At 38.2% G+C, this 21,380-nt stretch overlaps 1 protein-coding gene across 1 annotated transcript in view; it reads left to right on the top strand.

Annotated features, from left to right (window-relative positions):
• gabrr2a (gamma-aminobutyric acid type A receptor subunit rho2a) overlaps positions 1-20,685 on the top strand; it is an 82,383-nt gene extending 61,698 nt beyond the window's left edge. The window contains 3 exon segments of the mRNA XM_053335360.1: positions 712-864; positions 6,896-7,104; positions 20,350-20,685. Of these exon segments, the coding sequence (XP_053191335.1) occupies positions 712-864; positions 6,896-7,104; positions 20,350-20,685 (698 nt within the window).
• Positions 20,686-21,380: the final 695 nt, after the last annotated feature.

The raw sequence follows: 21,380 nt of genomic DNA, 5'->3' as shown, positions 1-21,380 counted from the left end.
ATGAATGTAAGTATGCATTACATCATCACTGCCACACTGAGAACATCGCTTTTAATCAAATAAAGTTTAACACAAACAGTAAAAGAACATAAAGAATTAAAAGGACAGTACTGGTTAGTTATAATAGGTGATTTCAAAGCTCTTATAAACTGCTGTGGGGACAAGTTCATAAAATGTGAGGGTCATATGTTCCAACTGTGATGTTAATATACATTATTATTTATTTGATGTAAGCCAGAAGATTTAAGCGAGTAACTTGAATTAGATGATCTATTTATGAGAATAAATAGATCATCTAATTCAAGTTACTCGCTTCAATCTTCTGGCTTACATCAAATAAACATAGTTCTTTAAAGTTTAGGAGACAGACAGTAAATGTAGTGTACCTCATCATGAGACTTCAAATGTATGAACACAACCATTCAGAGGTGTACTGTCGGGCTTTAACATGAAAAAACCCACTAAAACAACACTAGAGATGTGCTTCCTGTTACAGCATGTTCAACCATGTTTATTAAACTGTAGCTCCTCAGCTGATTCATTCATTAGACATTATTTCATGTTTTATCTAATTGTTAGTAACTTCATTTCTTAAAATGTATGAAATGAAACCTCATGTCATGACAGAATTCCTCTCTCTCTCTCTCTCTCTCTCTCTCTCTCTCTCTCTCTCTTTCTCTCTCTCTCTCTCTCTCTCTCTCTCTCTCTCAGGCTGGTACAATCGTCTGTACATCAACTTCACCCTGCGACGCCACATCTTCTTCTTCCTGTTACAGACGTATTTCCCTGCCACCCTCATGGTGATGCTTTCCTGGGTGTCATTCTGGATCGACCGTCGGGCGGTGCCGGCCAGAGTTTCCCTGGGTAAAAGAAAAAAAAAATCTCATGTCAAGTGTCCTTTGAAGAAATAGTGCGTGCCTGAGGTAAATCTGTCTGTGTGAAATGATGAAAGCTGGCTCTGACATGGTTCCACCAATTGGGAATACACACATGCATGATGTGGGAACACACAAACCTCCCACGCACCAACACTCACACTTTTCTTTTGAATTATTTTCTGTATAGGGGCTGCTGCTCTACTTGTCATGGCTCATCTCAATACTCTGATTAAATTCAACTCTTATTATGGGATGTTTTTACAAGTTGCTTCTAGATTTGTGTATCTTAAATGCACTGTTTGATTTTTTTCTGCTCTTGTGTGCATTTTATCATACCATATCAGTTAAAGGCTTGTGCACACCCCCTCATACACATGAATGAAAAAGTGTGTCCAAATGTTTGACTGGTACATATACACAGTATTCAACATGACGCCATGGTAACAGTTTAAAGTCCCCTCCTCTCCAAAGGCATTTTTGTCTCCTCATTAGTTGATCATGATGTTTGGCCTTCACTGTGCACAATGATACACATGCAGAGTTTATTTTCATTCTGAAGAGGGAAAGTTTCTCTGTGCTTACCTTAAAGGATCATTTCACTGTAATCATTCCTCCTGTTCATACTGACTATTAAAATATCTTCAAATGTGCTTTCAATGGAAGTGATGGAGGACAATAATGTGTCATTTAATCAACTTCAATTGAGCTTCATTAGTGTGAGTTAGTCATATCAAGTGATATCTGACACATTTACAGTCTTTTTACCATCAAATTCCCTCTTAGTGTTTCCTGTTGAGCTGTGGTGGAAGTATAGTAACAAAAAGACTTTGCTACTAAAAACACTGTAACATTAAAACATAGAAGATGAAGATTTGACTCATTTGGATGCTGAAGCTTCATATTAGAGATCAGTAAGAATGATTACAGCAAGAAAAACAGCTTTAATGCTCATTCGGAAAACTCACTGTTAGGACAGACTTGAAATGTTTTGAACCCATTCTTTAAGGACAGCTCCACACTTTTATTATTTAGCTTTCTGCAGCAACCTTATTTCTTCCATATCATATAAACAAAAGCAAAAATAGTATAGAAACCTGGTTTCTCCTGCTGTATTTCTCTTGGAGAAAGCAGATTTCTCAGCCATGTAAATGTGTTTCTAATCCATTCTGTATGTACACAATGTATGATTCAGAGTCTGACTGCCACTGTTAAAGCAGAGCAGCAGGATAAGAGAAAATCTCTTTACACATACAGTAAAGTAATTTGAGGTGAAACTGTCACTGAGTCATCTCAAAATCACACGAATGAAAGACAGAATCGACTGTGTTTCATACAAATTTAGACTCAGTTTAAATAATAAAAAATAATAATGACATTTTTTTCTTTTTATGATCAAGCTGTAGTTTTTTCCAGCATTTCCAACAAAATCCATTATTCTTTGCAATCACTGTATTTAGAGAAGCAGCCCAGTCAATCATTTATAATGTACAGATTCAAATTCCTATATAGTGTTAGCTTATAGAAACAGTGGAGGGCTCTCTTGTTCCTCTTTCATGTTCATGTCTGCAGTGCACACACACACACACACACACACACACACACACACACACACACACACACACACACACACACACACTGACTGGTGTGGGTGACAGAATAAGATAAAAAAGTGTGTGGAGTTCTGTTGCCAAGAATTTCTGTCTGTGAAGTTCCAACCTCAATAGAAAAAAGGAGCGCAGCACACTGATCTACAAGCCTTTAAAGTCTGCTGATATTCTATATTTTTCTTCTTGTCAACGGATCTCGTGTTCAGAGCCAAACCAACAATAAGCTGAGCTAACATGTATTGTGTGTGTATCAAATCCTGACATATCTGATTTTCTGTGCTGTTGTCCAGAAACTAAAAAAGACACCAGGAGGAACACAGCTGCACTGCTTTGTCTCAAAAACTTTTCCTAAAAAAAATATAGTGACCTGCTGATTTTCTTCATTTATATAGAAATGATTCAAATCAAGTTAAGTGCTTCACATAAAAACAAATAAAATAGAACAGAAATAACATGAGCATATAAAAATAGTAAAAACCATAAAATGTAATAAAAACTGAAATCAGGTGAAATCAAGGAAGGCAGAGCAAGAAAAATATATTTTGAGCTCAGATATAAAAGCAGCCTCTGACTCAGCCGGTCTTATTTCCTCCTGCAGGCTGTTCTAGGTCCTCAGGGCTCTTCTTTCTAAAGCTCTGCTCCCTCAGTCTTTAGCCCAAAGTGTGGAACTGATAGAAGCAACCTGCCTGAGGATCTCAGAGTGTGAACAGGGTCGCACAGAGGATAAAATGTCTGAGATATACTGCATCAGACCACTTAGTGCCTTAATAAGTGACTGAAAGAACCTTGAAACCTGTTTACTCTGCTTAACAGCCCTGCAGCTGAACACTAATTATAGCCTTTTGCACCTGAAGTGAAAATGACTATAATTATAAAGCTACTGTAGATTATTTAATTACTGAACCATTAAAAAAAAAACAATTATATGAAATAATGTGTGAGCAGGTTATAAAGGTTGATGTATTTATACGGGCCATTCTACTGATTTGGTGCAAACTGCTCTCCCCCAACAAAAAAACTAATGTAAAAAGCATATAGTATAAATTTAGTTTAGTTTATTTGGATCCCCATTAGCTGTTACCCAGGCAACAGCTACTCTTCCTGGGGTCCATGTTAAAATAAATACAACCAATTACATTACAATTACAATATAACATAAATGCATACCTAAATCTTAGATGCTAACAAACATCCTGCTGTTATCTATTGAAACCCAAAATAATATATGAGATAGCAGTATGTTTAATATATATAAAATCATCATTTCTAGGTTCTTTCTGCTGTCCCCAATCCTAACCCTTACATTTCAATCAGTGAAAATGATACTGAAATTATTTTTGCCAATGTTGTTTCTCAGTAGATCTTTTGAAAGTAAAGTCTAAAAAAATACATATATTTTACATTTAATTTGTAATTCAGGAAATGTTATGTAAAAATTGCTGTCCCCAATTTTTATGTCACTACCAAAACATTGAACATTTTAGTCTGTGGACTGAGACTCGTTTTAGCCACACCCCTATATTTATGGTCAGGGAGTATGTCTGCCCTCCTTGCCCCCCCTCTTTCTCATGGCTGCATGTGGAGCAGATAGGTTTCATAATTTTGAAGTAAATGTTTTCAAAAGTCTAAAAGGTCAGCGTGTAACCTGAAGAAGCGTCACAACACCCATTTTCTGCAATTAAACAAACTTTTTACTTTTATTTTATGAGAATAGTTTTCTTGTGTGTGCCACTGTTCAGAACTGTGCTAACTAACCATGTGCTGTCTAGCATCTTTGAGATAGACTCAAAAATATATATTTTTGTCAGAACAGAAAACACATTTTGGGTTGTGACATGGTTGTTCTGGTAGTGACAAAAGGGGACAAAGTGACATGTCACTACCGAAATATGGACAGTCACGACCGAAACATGAGATGTTATGGTAGTGGTTGGTTTAATGTGTATTAAAAGTAATGTGGCCTGAAGTTTGAAATCAGTATGATCAAGTTTATGCTCTTTACAAAGAAAAATCAGATTTAAATCCAATGAATTTCAAAAATGACACTCAAAATATTGTTAAAATCTTAATTGTTATTGTTTTACCTCTAAACACCTTTGGCAAAAAAAATGACATTTATAAGATAAAAAACAACAAGTTGATATAACCCTTTTTATTATACTACATGTTCTGTGTTTTGGTAGTGACACATTTTGGAAAAGGAGAAATATTCCAAACTTTCTGAAAATACAATATGAGGATTAACTGTACAATTACTAGAAATGTGAACCTGATATATTATATAATTTGCACACATAAAAAGATTTGAGGAAAAGAAACCCTGACTTTGCACCAATACAGTAGAATGGCCTATATATGAGGGTTAGGGTTAGGGTTAGGTCAGGCTGTATTGAGAGATGGACTGACATATTGTTAGTGTTGACTAGAAGAAAAATATAGAAAATTGTCAGTTTTTTCCTTTAATTGAGCTCTTCTTTGTTCCACTGTGAATGTTATACCAATCTTAAATAATAAGCACATATTTTAATAATGTGAAATAACATCCAGGTTTTCAGTTGATACACAACTTTCACTTCTAATCACTGCTTTAAGAAATGCAACCACAGCCGACACTCAATCCCCAAGTAATATGAGTTTATACACACACTTCAGGGTCACACACTGGCAGCATATGACACATGTCAAAACATTTATTATTAGTCATGTAAGCTCCCACACTGGCAGCACCTTCACATTGTGGGACTTGACAATGTGTCAAGATGTGCCACCTCTTATTTAGCTGTGTTGATACGTGTCATCGCTCCAGAACAGCAGCAATTGGATAATCTTCAGTCCTTGGGTTGGCACCTCTCAGCCACCGTACTTTAACTACTACTTGTAGCGGTTTCAGGTTATTTTTAAAGACAGTTTCATGTCCCCATGCACATACATGTACTTAGTACTTAGGATGGGTTCAATGCAGAGACTGAATTTCACTGTACAACTGTATGTGTGACGAATAAAGTAGCTTTACCTTTAAAAAGAAAATGAGGTTCCACTGCCAACAATTCCCTGTCATATAGTAAGTATAGATTAGTGTAATACTCTATAGTCTTAACTTATACTATACATTAAGTTTGTTTGTTTTAAGTGTTAAAGTTCATCTCAACTTTGGACAAACTTTGACAAAAAGTATGAACTCACTAACTTTTTTAGGTTTTAACCTGTTCATCACTGGAGCCTCCATTGGTGGGGGCATGGTCGTCTCTGCATAAGTAAACACATCACAGGGCATTTAAACATTCAAGAAGATAGTCACATGACATTATTTTCTGTTCAAAAGAAACTTGGCTGGTAAGCTAGTGTAACCTTATCTGCTAAATTAAACACAAGTGAAACACCAAGCTCCTAACTGAGGGAGTAGCAAAAAGCAGATTCCTTATAAGGACTAAGAGGTTATCAAGCAGTTACTACCTGATATCACTTGCTCAAAGTTTCATACTTTGGTTATGTGATGACAATGAGAACACTCTGCTGGAAGGAAGACTGTAAGATGTGGATGAAAGCTCTGGTATGTTTGAAAGTTAAGTTTTCATCTTGGAAACAGAAGTTAACACACATGATTTCATGAGTTAGCATGTTCCCCCCTGTGCTTTCATGGGTTTCCTCCCATTGTCAACAACATTTATGTTAGATTAACTCTCCTGTCAGTGACCAAGGTACTGACATAGAACCGGAGTTGGTTCCCAGGTGCTGCATAATGGCTTCCCACTGCTCATAGTACTTAATATGGGTTAAAAGCAGAGACTGAATCTCACTGTACAACTGTATGTGTGACAAATAAAGTACATTTAACAGTAGTAGCTGTTCTGCAGCAGATGGAGTTGTCAAGTTGTCATGGAATTCTGGATAAGAAATCTTGAAGTGAGCAAGAAGTCGTTAAAGGAAAGGAAAGTAAACAATCAGCAATTCCATGACAAGTCACCAACTCCATCTGCTGATACAGATCGTATATGAATGGGATGAAGGTTTCCTGCTCTGTCACCTGGACTAGATTTGGTTGCAAACTGAAAAACTGTCTGGCAATATAACTTCTGTTTGAGTAGCACTTCCATCATCACATTTCATAGATGCAGCAGATGTAATAAATGAACCTGTTGCACCTCATTAAGATACAAGCATCTTCCACTCAGGTTAGACCTGGGTGCCTTCTCTCATTTCAAACTCTGAATCCATGCTGACTGGAAGCCTCACTGGGTTGATATTTATTACAGTGCTGTTGGAGCATATTGCATCAGCGTTCATGTTATTGAGTTCACTGGTCAGCTGCCTGGTTCAGGTTAGTAAGTGACTCCATCATACAGCTGAAAGAAAAATAACCTCTGCTTTTCAAATGTGACCTAACCCCAATGTTGTGCATCTTGTGCCTAGGCATCACCACTGTGCTGACTATGTCCACCATCATTACCGGTGTGAATGCATCCATGCCTCGGGTGTCCTACATCAAGGCGGTAGACATTTACCTCTGGGTCAGCTTCGTTTTTGTCTTCTTGTCTGTATTGGAGTACGCTGCTGTCAACTACCTTTCCACCGTTCAGGACCGCCGGGAGCGTAAGATGAGAGAGAGGGCACGATCACAGGTAACCACTCACCAGCTTTTGTTTCTTCTTCTTCATTGTTGTTCAGCACTTTGAGGATAAACTCCAGAATGCCATGCAATATTAATGAAAAAGGGAATGCCTCTCTTTGTTCATGAGCCAGAAGAGTCACTCCAGAAGCTGCACTCTCACTGACTTTGTGTAATTTCATTTACAAGAGTGACTACAGGATGCAAATGAGAAAACAACAGCAGCATCCAAACAAAGAACTGTTAACTACATGACTTCAGGAAGACAGTTTTGTTTGAAACAGTTATTCATTCCTAAATCACATCTAATTGCCTTTTATTGATTGAATTTAAGATTAGCATATTTAAGACAATGATCCAGACTTCACATACTGGTTTTCAGTTTCTGAAGAACAATGCAGTGATGTGATGTTGCCAATTTCCTGTCAGGACCTATTTGTTTTGTAGTGGAGACTGATCTCCACTACACCAGTTCAACAAACGAAAAAAGAAAATACTTTAAATTTGTTTATAGCATTTTTGCCTCAACCCAAGTTTTTTTTTTTTTTTGTATGTATTTTTAATTTCTCCTAGATATTTGGGATTAGTAGAACCTGATACAGTACGTATATTCGTATTCGTATTGTCTTTGAACAGGAAGTAGTTTTTGAAAAAATAATGTCTTGATATGGGGACAATGGGTTTATTTTACTGTATAACACAATTAATTCACACAAACTGTTTCCTTACATTTACACCAAGGGTAATAAAGTCCCAATGACCTCAAACGAGTACTTCCTGATAAGCTGTGTCGCAGTTTGTTGTTGTTGCTAAAATTAATCAAATTTGTTTCGCACATCAAACTACAAACGTTATTAAGCTTTATTTATTATATTTATTATTAAACTGTAAACTTTGATCAGGTTTTGTTCCTGCTCCGGTTTTGTCGGGGATCAGTTGATGATTGACTTACCCAAAATACCTGCCATTTGGTTTTTACTGGAATAATGTAATGTGCTTTTGCTACCACTAGGTAGCACAAAAAATGTGTACGAAGGAGGACAACAGGTCAAAGTTCACCAGAATGAAGTATGAGGTCCAACAGGCCTAAAATGTAATGTCCCCATATGAGGACACAGGGATAAAAATGTCAAATAATAGATCATTTAATATTGACTGGATAGGTGTAGTGTATGTATTCATCACATATTCCTCAAAGGTTTAGATGAGAAATGACAGTGGGGAAAGAGCATAATGACGTATCTGTTTATTTTGACTCATGGGTGCTAAAAAGTTCATCAGAATGCAACATATGAAACTCTTTGAAATTGATTTCAATTTGAAAGGAAATGAGAACTGTAACACAGACGTTGCAAACACAAACACCAGCACACAGTTGACTGCTGTAGAGAGTCTATCAAAGTGTGTGGTTACTTGCTTTGAATGTCAGTTGAAATTGATTTCACAGTCAAAGTAGGCATAAGAAATGCAGTGATATTACCTGCTTAATGATGTCATTAGCCTCACTTGTGTCCTGGCAACATTTCCTGTCCAATCCAAATTATTAACAAAAAATTAAGATTAAGATTCTCACAAACACCAATTCTTTAACTTATAGTACTTTCCAACTGTAAACAAATGTTCATCAGAGGGAAAACACAGAGGTTTTTGGACATTTGGAGACAATGTATTCAGAATACCTATTGTGTATCTTTAAAGTGGCTGTAATCAGTAATTTTATCATAACAATGTATCAAATGACAGTATGTATTGTCAGATGTGTTGCTCATAATTATCAGTGACCCTGCAGCTGCTAATTATTTAGCTGGCTTCAGAAAAAAGACAAATTGTACAAATGGTTACTGTAGTGATATTTGGCAGGAAGGGGCCCTCTCGGTCTGTCCAACCAGCAGTTGGCAAAATATAGACTACCTTTTAGTGCATTTTCAGCCGTTTGTCCTATTTCAACTTGCATTCAAACAATTTAATGATAATAATGCATTTAATTTGTACCGCACTAGATACAGATATGGGAATTGTTCCTCTTCTGGAAAAGCGTCTGACACCTGTAGAGTTTTGATGGGAGTGAAGTCAGTGATTACCACTGATGAAATCAGCCCCTTGTCCAAGATGTAGTCATCAATGAGGAGGGATTTATTGGTGAGAGTTAGGTAGTATCCAAGTAGTGTCGAAATGTCTCCCATCAAACAATACCTGCAATCGATCCTCAAGATCCAGGACAATACCACCCATCACGTCCATAAAAACACTAGAAAATCTCAGGAGCTCATTCAGCAACAGATTCAGACTCCCCTGCTGCTCAAGAAAACGTTACAAAAGATCCTTTCTACCCACTGCAATACAATGTACAATGCCTTGTTTACATAATGCACCCTGACCTTAACTATTTTACATGCACTTTTACCTATGTATTTATTGTGCCTTTACATGCACTTTTATCTATATAGTAATTGCGCTTTTATACTGGGTTCTAGCAATGCGGGTGGGAGGGTGTGTTCTTTATATCTGTCTACCTATCTATCTATCTATCTGTCTATCTATCTGTCTGTCTATCTGTCTATCTATCCATCCCCAGGGAATGTGTGCGTGTGATTGGCCCACTGTCACAGCAGCTACAACCCATCTGTGCTGGCATTTTATGCAATTTAATGCTTCTATTCACATGATGGGTATTGAATGAAGTACTCAATTGGTATCAGTATCACTTTAAGGGTACTTGGATTGGTGATGGTATCGTCATTTTTAAACAAAACCCAGCCCTAGTGAGAGAATGTGTATGAAATAGTTCAATGGTGGCAGGAGACAGAGCTGAGAATGACAGTCTCTGCAAAGTCCACAGTAGGGATGCAAATTATCGATTAATTCATTAATCATTAGTTGATTGACCTTATCGATCGATTAACGATTAACTGATAAGCGGCTTTTTTCCTGAGAATGTAAATTTCTCACGGTATCAATAGTGTCTTTAACATAAAAAGCAAAATATTGCTTATTTACTGAATAAAAATGCATGTTATATTGCACAATTGATGTTTTATTGTACCAGTTGGGATACTGTGCAGATAATGGCATTCATGTAGTTTAACAAAATAAATTATGCACAGAAAATTAAAATACATAAAAAATAATTGTGCACTGGCTCACCTGTTGCATGTGAAATATTAAGCAAAATAAAATACATTTTAAATAAAAATCTAAACAATACGGGTAGGCTTAGCCTACACAATATTAAGCCTACATATAATAAAATGGTAAAGTACATATGAAAAACTTGAAAAATTAGCAGCAGCATTTATAATCCCCCTTGGTCTGAGAAAGGTAACAGTAAGATTACTAGTCCTAACTTCAAATATATTCTGAACACAATTTAAATCATCCCTGAGGAAGGTGACAGTAACATTAGAGGGCGTCCCTTAGAACAGTCAAATGAAGATATAGGCTACCTCTCCTGAAACAAAAACATTCCTGTCTCAATGTGTTTTGAATAGGCTCCTGACCTAGACCCCTCTATTTTTGTTCAAGAAAATAAGCATATTAACGTGATCAGGAGTAAGTCGTGTGCGCAGCCTGTTTACAGTGAGGCCAGCTGCTGAGAATACACGTTCAGATGGGACAGACGTGCCCGGTATGCACAGATATCGTCGTGCCACATTTGCCAGCCTTGGAAATCTCCCTTCATTGACTTTCCACCATTCTGTGGGACTGGAATCAAGGAGTGGTGAGGCATCCTTCAGAAACATGTCCACTTCCTTTTCTATGTCATCATTGCTGCTGGTGGTATAGTTTTCAGCCAGTAGAAGAGTCATAGCAGAAGTGTGTCTCTGAAGTGCAGCTCCCTGGACTGGCACATCATCTCCAGTGGTGGCTTCATTTGTTGATGTGGAGTCCACATGTTCTGCCATAGCCAGTTCAAGCAGTTTGGAATGAGCTGAGATCCTGCTTGCTGGGCTTAGAAATCCCAGGTGCTTATGTCGAGGGTCCAGCATCGTTGCTATCATTGGTGTTGTTGATGTGAGGTCTTCAGACTCAACCTGTTAAAATTAAATAAAGGAGAAAGCTAGCATCAGAGTTTTATTTAATAAGGTTTGACATGACAAGGGTACAACTGCATAAAAACGCAGTTTACACTGTGACAATGTGTCGGTGATAAGTTATTCACTCCATAATCTGTTAAATATATATATATATATATATATATATATATATATATATATATATATACCTCAAATTTGATCGAAGAGTTTAATTAATTAATGACCATAGCTTACCTTCATCCGTTCACCCAATGAAGTACGCACTTTAGATTTGAATTCCGCCACTCTGCTGCTGTCTCCATTTGCCATCTTGAGATGCGTGTTGAGCAGACTAAATGTGATGGGGTACGTGTTGGATATGGATACCTCAGTCTCTGCTGACATTACAGTAGTTGCACATTGGAGAGCCTCCAGTGCTGGCGCGATGTCCTCCATAAGCTGCCAGAAGTCGTCTCTCAACTCAAGCGTCCTCGCATCTGTAAGTTTGGTCTCTGAGCGGTCTGATAGTACAGCACACACGGCCCATCGCTGTTCTACGAGTCTGCCAAACATTGCATGTACAGAGTTCCACCTGGTTTTACAGGACTGAATGAGCCGATGAGCTGGTAGCTGCATTTGTTTTTGTTTTGCTTCTAGCGCTTTCGTTGCTGGTGTGCTGTGATTGAAGTGCTTGACCAACCTGCCAGCAGCTGCAATCACTCGGTTGACACCAGCAGCAGCGAATCCGTCATTGACGGCCAGATTTAAAGTATGAGCAAAGCAACAAACTGATTTCCAACTGACTCGTGCAGGGTTGTTTGCTGAGACAATGTTCCGAGCGTTGTCGTGTACACAGGCTATTACACGCCCGGTGAGTCCCCATGACTCCACAGCCTGGTTCAGTTTGTCAGCTAAATTATCAGCTGTATGTCTCTCTGATAAGCTCTCCGTGAGAAGGACTGCCGACTTTACCTGCCAGTCGTCTTCAATGTAGTGGCAAGTGATCGTGATGTAGCTTTCTGTAGTCAGTGCTGTCCAACAATCCGTCGTCAGAGCCACATTAGCCGCGGATAACAGTGTTTTTAGCTTAGCCTTCTTATTTTTGTAGAGTGCTTCCAAGTGGGAAGTTATAGTCGCTCGCGAAGGGATATTATATCCTGGCTCCATGAATTGTATTAACTCCCGAAATCCCTCGCCCTCAGTGGTGCTAATTGGCATCATATCTCTTTCAATCATCCCGCAAATTCTCTGAGTAATGCCCTCAGCTTTCCTGTGGTCGCATACTCGCCTTCCCACCACAGCAGCGATTGTTGGTTGTGAAGGCGACGAAATGGCTACATGCAAGTTGTTCAGGTGGTATCTTAGCGAACTCGTAGAGCTGTTGAATTTAAATGTAGCACCGCAGAGTTTGCATTGTGCGTCTTTTTCATCGTTAATTAGTCTAAAATGCTCCCACACTCCACTCCGTTTTGACCGCCTCATGTTTGCTTTTGGTTTTTTTTGCTGCCTCAAGTTTGTGTCAGGTCTAGCTCTCGCGGCCCGCGAGAATCTCAGGTTACGTTCAAGTACGTCCTGTGGGAAACGGTCTTAGATTGCAATGTTCAATTAGTCGACAATTAATTTAATTTAATCGAGTAAATTCTTATCGACAATTAATCGATAGTCGATTAACCGTTTACATCCCTAGTCCACAGTATACTGATCCAATCCATATTTTACATCTTCACATCACATCTCAAAGGAATTTTAAAAATCTATTAATAGTTGATAAATCTGTGCTGTTTCATAAAACTGGAGTTTATATACGTAATCACCTCTACAGCACACTGTGCATCAAAGCAAACACACTATTGTGGTACTTACTCCCCCCCTGCTAGCTTTGAGCAAATGGTAATTCTGATATGTTGCAACACGTCACCACGTCAGTGTTGCTATGACTGCTGTTGTAAAGGAAACAAGACAAAATATGATTATGGCTCTATTGAGTTTGGCTTTATGGAGAGCAGCAACAGGAATCTGTCTTCAGTTGCCAGCAAACAAAGCCATGAAGCCAGCCAAGCTAAAGTACCATCTGACAATGCAACAACCGGAGCATGCCAGTAAACACACACACACTCGACCAACTACACACTATTCTATCACCTCCCTGTACTATCACTCACAGTGTGTGTGAAGAGGATGTGTATGAGCTCTTTTAGAGACAGAAGGTACCTAGACATCTACACACAGACCTTCAACAGATCATTGGAGATGTGTGAAGTCCCTTCCTGCTTCAATCGCTACACTGTCATACCTGCCCCCAAGAAACCTCCATCACTTGACTGAACAACTACAGTCCCATCACCCTGATGTCTGTGGTCATGAAGTACTTTGATAGACTGTTCTTCCCACTGCTGTTCTTCTACACCAATAACTGCATGTCAGGAGACCCATCTGTTCATCTCCTGAAATTTGCAGCCAACACAACAATCATCAGCCTCATCTGGGACGGAGAAGAGTCTGTGAACAGACAGTCACAACAACCTGGAGCTGAACATTCTCAAATTGTGGAGATGACAGTGGACTTCAAGGGGACCCTTCATCAAAGGTTTTAAGTGCTGACTTGCCCATCATCCAAGACCTTTACATGTCCAGAGTCAGGAAAGGGGCGGGAAACTCACTACGGACGCCTCACTAATTTAAAAAACAAATCACTAGGGTGTCTGTGGCTCAGGTAGAGCAGCCGTCCACCAATCGGAAAATTGGCAGTTCTAGTCCATATGTTGATGTGTCCTTGCAAGATACTTAATGACTGTGTAAAGAGAATGCATACATTTTCTTCTAAACACATTAAATAGGTCATAAATGCATTTCTAAAAAAGGTGTAAAAAGCATTTCAACCATGTAGATTTGAATTGTGGAGCTAGGCTTCACAAACTGTTTTTCAAGATTTCTGTGTTCAGGATTTAGTGGGCGGGTCTGAAAATCACCGCCGAGTTAGCTGCGCCAAGCTAGCCGCCGGGCAAGCAGCTGAATTAGCAGCAGAAAGCTCTCAGACGTAGCGTTCATGTTTCTGGTAGAGGTGGTGACTTTGATTGACAGGTGACACTTGGTAGGGGGCGGGGTTTCAGCAGACTCGACGGGCACTCCCACAGCGTTTGGGAGCAGAGAAAGAGGCTGAGTTTTACATAACTTTGAAGCCTAATTTCATATATTTGGCGATTTTTTTAATCATTCAAATTTGGCAGGGTGGTTAACAACACACTTTTCTGTGGTATGTCAAACTCAGAAAACATATTTATTCTCACTTTACACGGACTTTAACCCCCATCTGTTCCTAGTGAATGGTGGTGGTTAATAGTGAATGAATGTGTGTGATCTGTGATCATCTGATGAACAGGTTGGCACCCTGTCATCAGTGTGTGAATGGGTGAATGTGACATGTAGTGTAAAAGCGCTTTGAGGGGTCAAAAACACTAGAAAAGCATTATATAAGTACAGTCTATTTACCATTTACAAAACCCCCAGACACAGGAACAGTTATGAACAGTTAACTAGACTGTGGAAATGTGCAGTACCCCTTGACACTAACCCACTGCACCTATAAATGATATACATTTATTTTAATGTAAAATACAAAATGTGCAATACATATCACTCACTATTGTACAGTGTTGTTTGAAACTTTGAAACAGAATTTTCTCTATTTTGCATAAATATGAGCTAAAAGGTGATCAGATTTTTGCTTTCAGAAAAAACAGGAGAATTTTTTTCTTCTGGAAGCAAGAACATTGGTTGAGGAATTATTCAAACTGCTGAATGCATTCAGTACAGAAGCTGGACTGAGCTGGCAAAAACTGTGTGTGGCAAAAATTGAGTTATTGCAAGGAAATAAAGTCTGTCAACCCAAATGTCGTGGAGACACATTGTTTGCTGCACTGCCAAGTTGCCATCAAAGGCACGCAGGCAGAGCTTTACACTTTTGAACACAGTTGTTGCCACAGTGAATTTTGTGAAGTGGAGCATTACAGTCACGTTTGTTTGGCCAGCTTTGCAGTGAGATGGGTGCTGGTCATGACACACTGTTGTTTCACTCTGAAGTGTGGTGGCTGTCCCTGGGGAAAGTTTGGCAGTGAGTATTCAAGCCATGTAGCATGTCCTGAAACCTGACATGGCTAAACTTTTTCTAACCAAAATTGCTGCATTTATTTAAAAAACAGAGAAGAATGGAAAAGGAAGTCACAGACATGTCTTTGGATGTAGTGAAAGAAGTAATCTCCTCTCACCTTACTACTGCAGCTCATACTTCTCTGATTTGAACACTGATGTTTGGGATGTGCAATCCTTTCACCCCAGCTGCAACAGCTTCGTTTAGCCTTGCTGGTTAAGCAGAGGAGTAATCCTGTGACCAGACACTGCAGGTCAAATTCCAGCAGGTGTCTCATATAGAGTATTCTCAACTCACTTCTGAGGCCAAAAATTTGACTCTGTTTCCTTACTATTTACCTGTGTGACTAATCCTTCTCCACACTGACAACGATGAAGACAGGACACATTTGCATGTGGTAAATCACATTAGAATCTGCCTGTGAATTATAAGTCCAAGAAGTGAGAAACCGTGTAATGACAGACAGGCACACACATAACGTCAGCTCTTAAGAATGTACATTTCCCCACTGTGGGACTAATAAAGGAATATCTTAATTTATCTTATCTGAAATTGGAAACACAGTGAAGTGTAGGCCATACTTTACATAATAAAGCAATGGAAATATATGGATACAAAAAATGTATTCTAACATGTATTCTAAGGTTGAAACAGCGCCTCCAACTATCATTGGAGATCATTTTCATCCCTATTTACTTGTAAATTTGTGTGTAGGTTGGTACATGCATTCCAGCTTTTTATATTGGTTTTATATATGATCAAGTTTATCATTTTCTTCCCATTGATAAGTGGCAGTTATTGATATACATTCTCAAAAGATCAAAGTTGTTCTATTGTGGGCAGTTTCACTATAGGGAAAGTGCACTGAATCAAAATAACCAAGGGGGAGCGCTCTTGTAGCCAAGTGGTTACAGCACATGCCATATACCTGCAACGTCCCTGCTTCAAGTCCAGCAAGGGAACTTTTTTGCCTGCCATACCTAATTCTCTCTCTACCTATTTTTCCTGTTGGCCTCTCTGCCACCAACCGTCCAATAAAGGCAAAAATGCCCAAAAAATGATTTGAAAAATTAAAAAATAACCAAAGGGGAGTCAATGAGAGCGAAACAAATGATTCTACGTACTTAATGCAACTTAATTAGACATGATGTCTGCCTCTGCAGAGTACATAAGACAATGTTAATGTTTTAATTATCACAGTTGTGCATTAATCACATACTGTATAGGCCATTTGTACAAAATAAGTCACATTTAGTTAAGATGTAGTGACTTTTGTTCTATCTTTTGATCTATTGTAGAGGTTGATCCAAAGTTTGAAGGTTTGGCAGTGTAGAGTTGGAAGTTGAGTATACTGCTGTTTAAACATAATTTCACCACCATCACCCTGAAAAGAAGCAGGAGAAAGTGCTTACAGTGGAAACAGAGTGTGAGTAAATTGATAGGAGAGGAGAAACTTTCCTTTGTAGTTCTGTTATGTTTAATTCACCAGTGTATCTATAAGTGTATGAAATATAACAGTGACAAGCAGAGTTGAACCATGTGACAGAGCAGGTCCAACATGTTGTGAAAGTTCAGTGTGACCTACAGTGTTCTTGTTTGTGGCTGATTTGGAATGTGCATATTTGCTTTCTGTCTCTTTCTGTTGTGTAAAGCAGTGCAGTGGTTTCTAACCTGGAGGTCAGGACCAGATGATAAAACCGACAGTGACAAAAAATCTGCTATAGAAAACAGTTCTTTTTTTTATTTTTTTCTTCAAATGTTTGCTTTGTCTTGTGAAATACTGTAATTCTTTCACCTTTTAAAGCCTTTAAATGACAAATCTGACAACTCATCACCACAATGAGCCTTCACTTGTGATGGGTTAGGGTTAGGGGCAGGGATGGGTACAAATACATCAAAATGTATTTCCAAATAAAATACCCACCTTAAAAATGTATCAAAATAAGCTACAAAATACAGCAGCCAAAAAATGTATCAAAATAAAATACTGTATTTTTGTATTTTCAAAATACTACAAAACTTTCCCCAAGGCAGTTTTTTAAGCAACCTTTCTCTAATAGCCTTTTTCATCTATCCCTTCACTTGTTCACTACCTGGAAAAACATCTGAAAGCAAGAGACTCCTCCCATAATCAGTCAACAGATTAGACATGCTGACCCCTCATGTTAGAGACAACCCACTATAAACCTCTGCCCTGAGAAATGTTCCTTAAGTATACTTATTTACTCTCTTGGTGTAATAGATTACTATGAATCAGTGACAATAACTCAAAGACAAATAATCCAAATGGATGATTTATTTAGAACATTTAAACTAACATTTGAACCTTTTCAGTTATTTAACACCATCATTACCAAACTTATGGTGAGTTTCATCACAATTGAATAATTTTGTATACACCTGAAACTGGTGTGTGCACAACCTCTATCAATGTCAATACAAAAATAATAAAAAATAAATAATAAAAAATCTGGTTGTCACATTAATACCATCCAATCAGTTAAGCCAATTAATTAGAAGCCAATAATTATGACATTATCAATCATTTCTTATTTGAAATGTGCAAGAGGTTGGAAATGCCCTTGTTTGAGGTAGGAAATGATCTTGTCAAGTCACCATAGCACTGAAATATTTCATAGGTCAGAGAACATAAACAAATTTAAAGTCTAGAAAAAAACTGTAAAACAGAAAAATGAAAGAAAAATAGCAAACTCAAGTGTTTCTATCAAAGCTTGTGAACTCAAGTCCTTGTGCTGTCCTTGTGTGAGCAAAGGAGTATGTGTAACCTTAGCCACCTTAGCTAGTGGTGTCTCCTCAGTTGATGCCTTTAAGCACAACTAACTTCTCAAACAGCGTTTCATTCAGACGACGCCTATGAGGCCTGTCAATCAGTCCAGTAAACGCCAGCCCGTAGCGTGTGCAATGTGCATGCTCATAGCAAGTGTGAAACAGCGCCAAACATTCCCAGTGGCTGAGAGCGGTATCACGGGGGCTTGACCATGCGAAGGTGCCTCAGACAGACAGAGAGATTTCGTGCTTTATAGATAGATAGATAGATAGATAGATAGATAGATAGATAGATAGATATGAAGGCATTTTCATAATCTCAATAAAATACAAATTACAAAGTAGTATTTTGTATTTGAAATACGTATTTTAAATACATGTATTAGAAATACTGCCCATCCCTGGTTAGGGGTCACAAGTAGACACTGCTTTATTTTCGGGCGTGGTAGGGGTCACAAACCCAAAAGGTTGACAACCACTAATAAAGCATTCTGTGTGTACATTATGGTAAATGTTATACTGTATATGAGTCATCCTTGCCATTAATACAAACTCTGTGTATGCTACACAATATTTACTATGTAGTATTTAGTATCTCTCCACCCTTAACTTATAGCATCCCTGTGGAGAAAGTCACCTTTTGGGACACAGAATAAAACACTAACAAAGACACAAAACTAAGGATAAATACAGAATATTGTATATTCTCATTCAGTTTGCCCAACATTACCTAAAATAAGTCTTTCATACAATTTTAGACTTTGAATTTAAAATGACATTTGAATAATTTTCAGGCCTCCACAGTAACCATGGTATCGATCTATGGACTCATTATCTAAACGATATTAAGGTTTAATATTAGCCTTTAGTATGACAGTTATACATTGTAGATACATACTGAGCCACCAAGAGACCAAAGCAACCAATCCAGTTTTGGGAATTTAGCTAATGGATGCAAATGGCCTTTAAATCAATGGAGTGTATGCACCAAGATTAGAAATATGAATGTTTTCTGTTTTATTTATGATTATTTATCATCATTAGGCCAATATGACATGAATGAGTAGGGATGATGAGGATTATTATACTTGTAGTGTCTATTTATTGTTGTGTTTATTTTATTTCACCTCATTTTGAGTCACATTAGGAACAAAAATGAAAAAAACTTAATTTGTATCTTCTAGCCTTTTTTAATATTCTGCTTGATTTCTTCAAAAAATAATGCTTTAATGTCAAATTTGTCTCACTGCAACACTAAACCAGTGAGAACTGTTGGGGTTATCTGGGGATCTCAGTGTAGGCATTTGAATTATTGAGTACACATGATGGAAGGTCTGACACTATCAGTGGATCAATGACCATTGCTGTTTCCACACTGACTGATTCACTGTTTGATGTCTGTACATTAAGGGAATCAAAAGATATGACACATTTATTGCATTACAAACACTCATGGACAGGTTTGCCTTTGTTCATTTTATTTGATCAAATAACTCATTGTAAGAAACGATTAAATGTTTCGTGAGCATCAGTCAGTGAATCCCATGTGCAGACCCACACCAATTATGAATTAATCTGATAATGTGTTTTGTGTGGTTATTATTCTGTCTATGTTCTTACTCTGTGCCATAGAGCTCAACAAACTATTAAAAACTCATCTGTGAGCCACATCATTACAGTTGGCTGGATGATATATTCCTTCATTACATTAACAAATACAGATGAATCTGCCTCTGAAAGTAGTCCCCAACAAATGCACTTTCTTCCTGTGTCTTCCTGTTTGAGTAACTTGCTATAACTACACTGACCAGCTGTTTTAGGAAATTATTGAGGCTTAAAATTCTTACTCTGGTTCTAGTAGTAAGCGCCACCAATAGATCAACAGTCATTGCCATCATTAGTGTCTGGTTTTCTACAGCACAGGTTAGAGAATGAACAGTTACACTGAGCTAGTTTTGTTTTTTTAGATACTTTTAGATACTTTTCATGGATGAAAGCATTGGGCATGAGGAAATGTTGACCTCATGCTGGTTCTAAATACAAGGTGATCACCACAGTACCCTCTAATGACTATTCATATCAAACATTATGGCATTCTTGCCTGTAGATGTTTACAATTCACCCTCTAGACTTATGTGTTGAAGCAACCAACAGATTTATAGTCCCCACAATTATTGTAGCTATTAACGCGGTATACCGAAGTCAACCATCTGTTGAGAACACTGGTGGAGACATGCTTGATAATGTGTAAACTTTGACATATTCTTTCAAAGTTCCATACATAATAATGATTATGTTGTATTTTTCACAGTCATTGCCCTGCACCTGTGGGATCTCTGGGACAAGAACCATGACCATGTTGGACGGCACCTACAGCGAGGCCGATACCAACAGCCTGGCCGGCTACACCGAGGAGCCCATGGTGCCAGAGGAGGAGCAGGAAGAGATGCACGAGGTTCCAGAGAAACCTGAACACATGGTGGTCCATCTGTCTGTCAGCAGTGAGTCCACCACCACCAAGAAAAAGAAGAGCCTGCGTGCCCTTAACATCATCCAGAACACGCATGCCATTGACAAATACTCCCGGATGATTTTCCCTGGTTCATACATCTTTTTCAACCTTATCTATTGGTCCGTCTACTGCTGAAAGACACTCCTGAGTCAGGACTGAGGCCATTGTGATTGACACACAGACAATATAAATGCTGCATCAAAATGGGACACTTCTAGACTGGATACAAGTGGTGTTGTACTGTATGTCTGGTGCTGATAGATCTTTAGGTTTAAGGCCTTGGACAGTAACAGAGACTTAAGCATTGAGACTTTGATATTGATCACGCCACTCCTTTACTGATTTTTTTCCCCCTCATGCAGCAATTTGAATGTTCATTAATGCTGTTTAAACTAAAACAAAACAAAAAAAAATATTTGAATGGTGTTTTTAAACTACTGATGCTCATTCTCAGTCTTTTTCAGCTTCGTCAATTGTTAATGCTGTTGAAAAGCTCTTTGTCCTCATGACTGCTGTCCCTGGAGTTTCGGAGATGATGCTAGCTTTGGCTATGAAAAGTCTCAAAGTTTACTGGTGTCCATGCTGTGAACTACTCAGCTGATGGGTCTCTGTATTTATATTTCATTTGTAATGATCATCAGGCTGAGAATCACCATGGTTATATGGTTTTTAGGCCATTCTCCATCCACCATGATTTATGGACTTCACAATGTAGTCCTTATTATCTTATGAAAAAACTCATAACTGACCCTATTTTTAAGCCTGTTGTCTCATAAAATGATATTTCAACTTAATGTTGAGATGTGGAACATAGGGTCTGTCTAATCTGT

This window comes from Scomber japonicus, chromosome 16, assembly GCF_027409825.1.
Source record: "Scomber japonicus isolate fScoJap1 chromosome 16, fScoJap1.pri, whole genome shotgun sequence".
NCBI lineage: Eukaryota > Metazoa > Chordata > Actinopteri > Scombriformes > Scombridae > Scomber > Scomber japonicus.
Note: the sequence above shows the minus strand (reverse complement) of the source record. Positions and strands in the feature narration are given on the sequence as shown.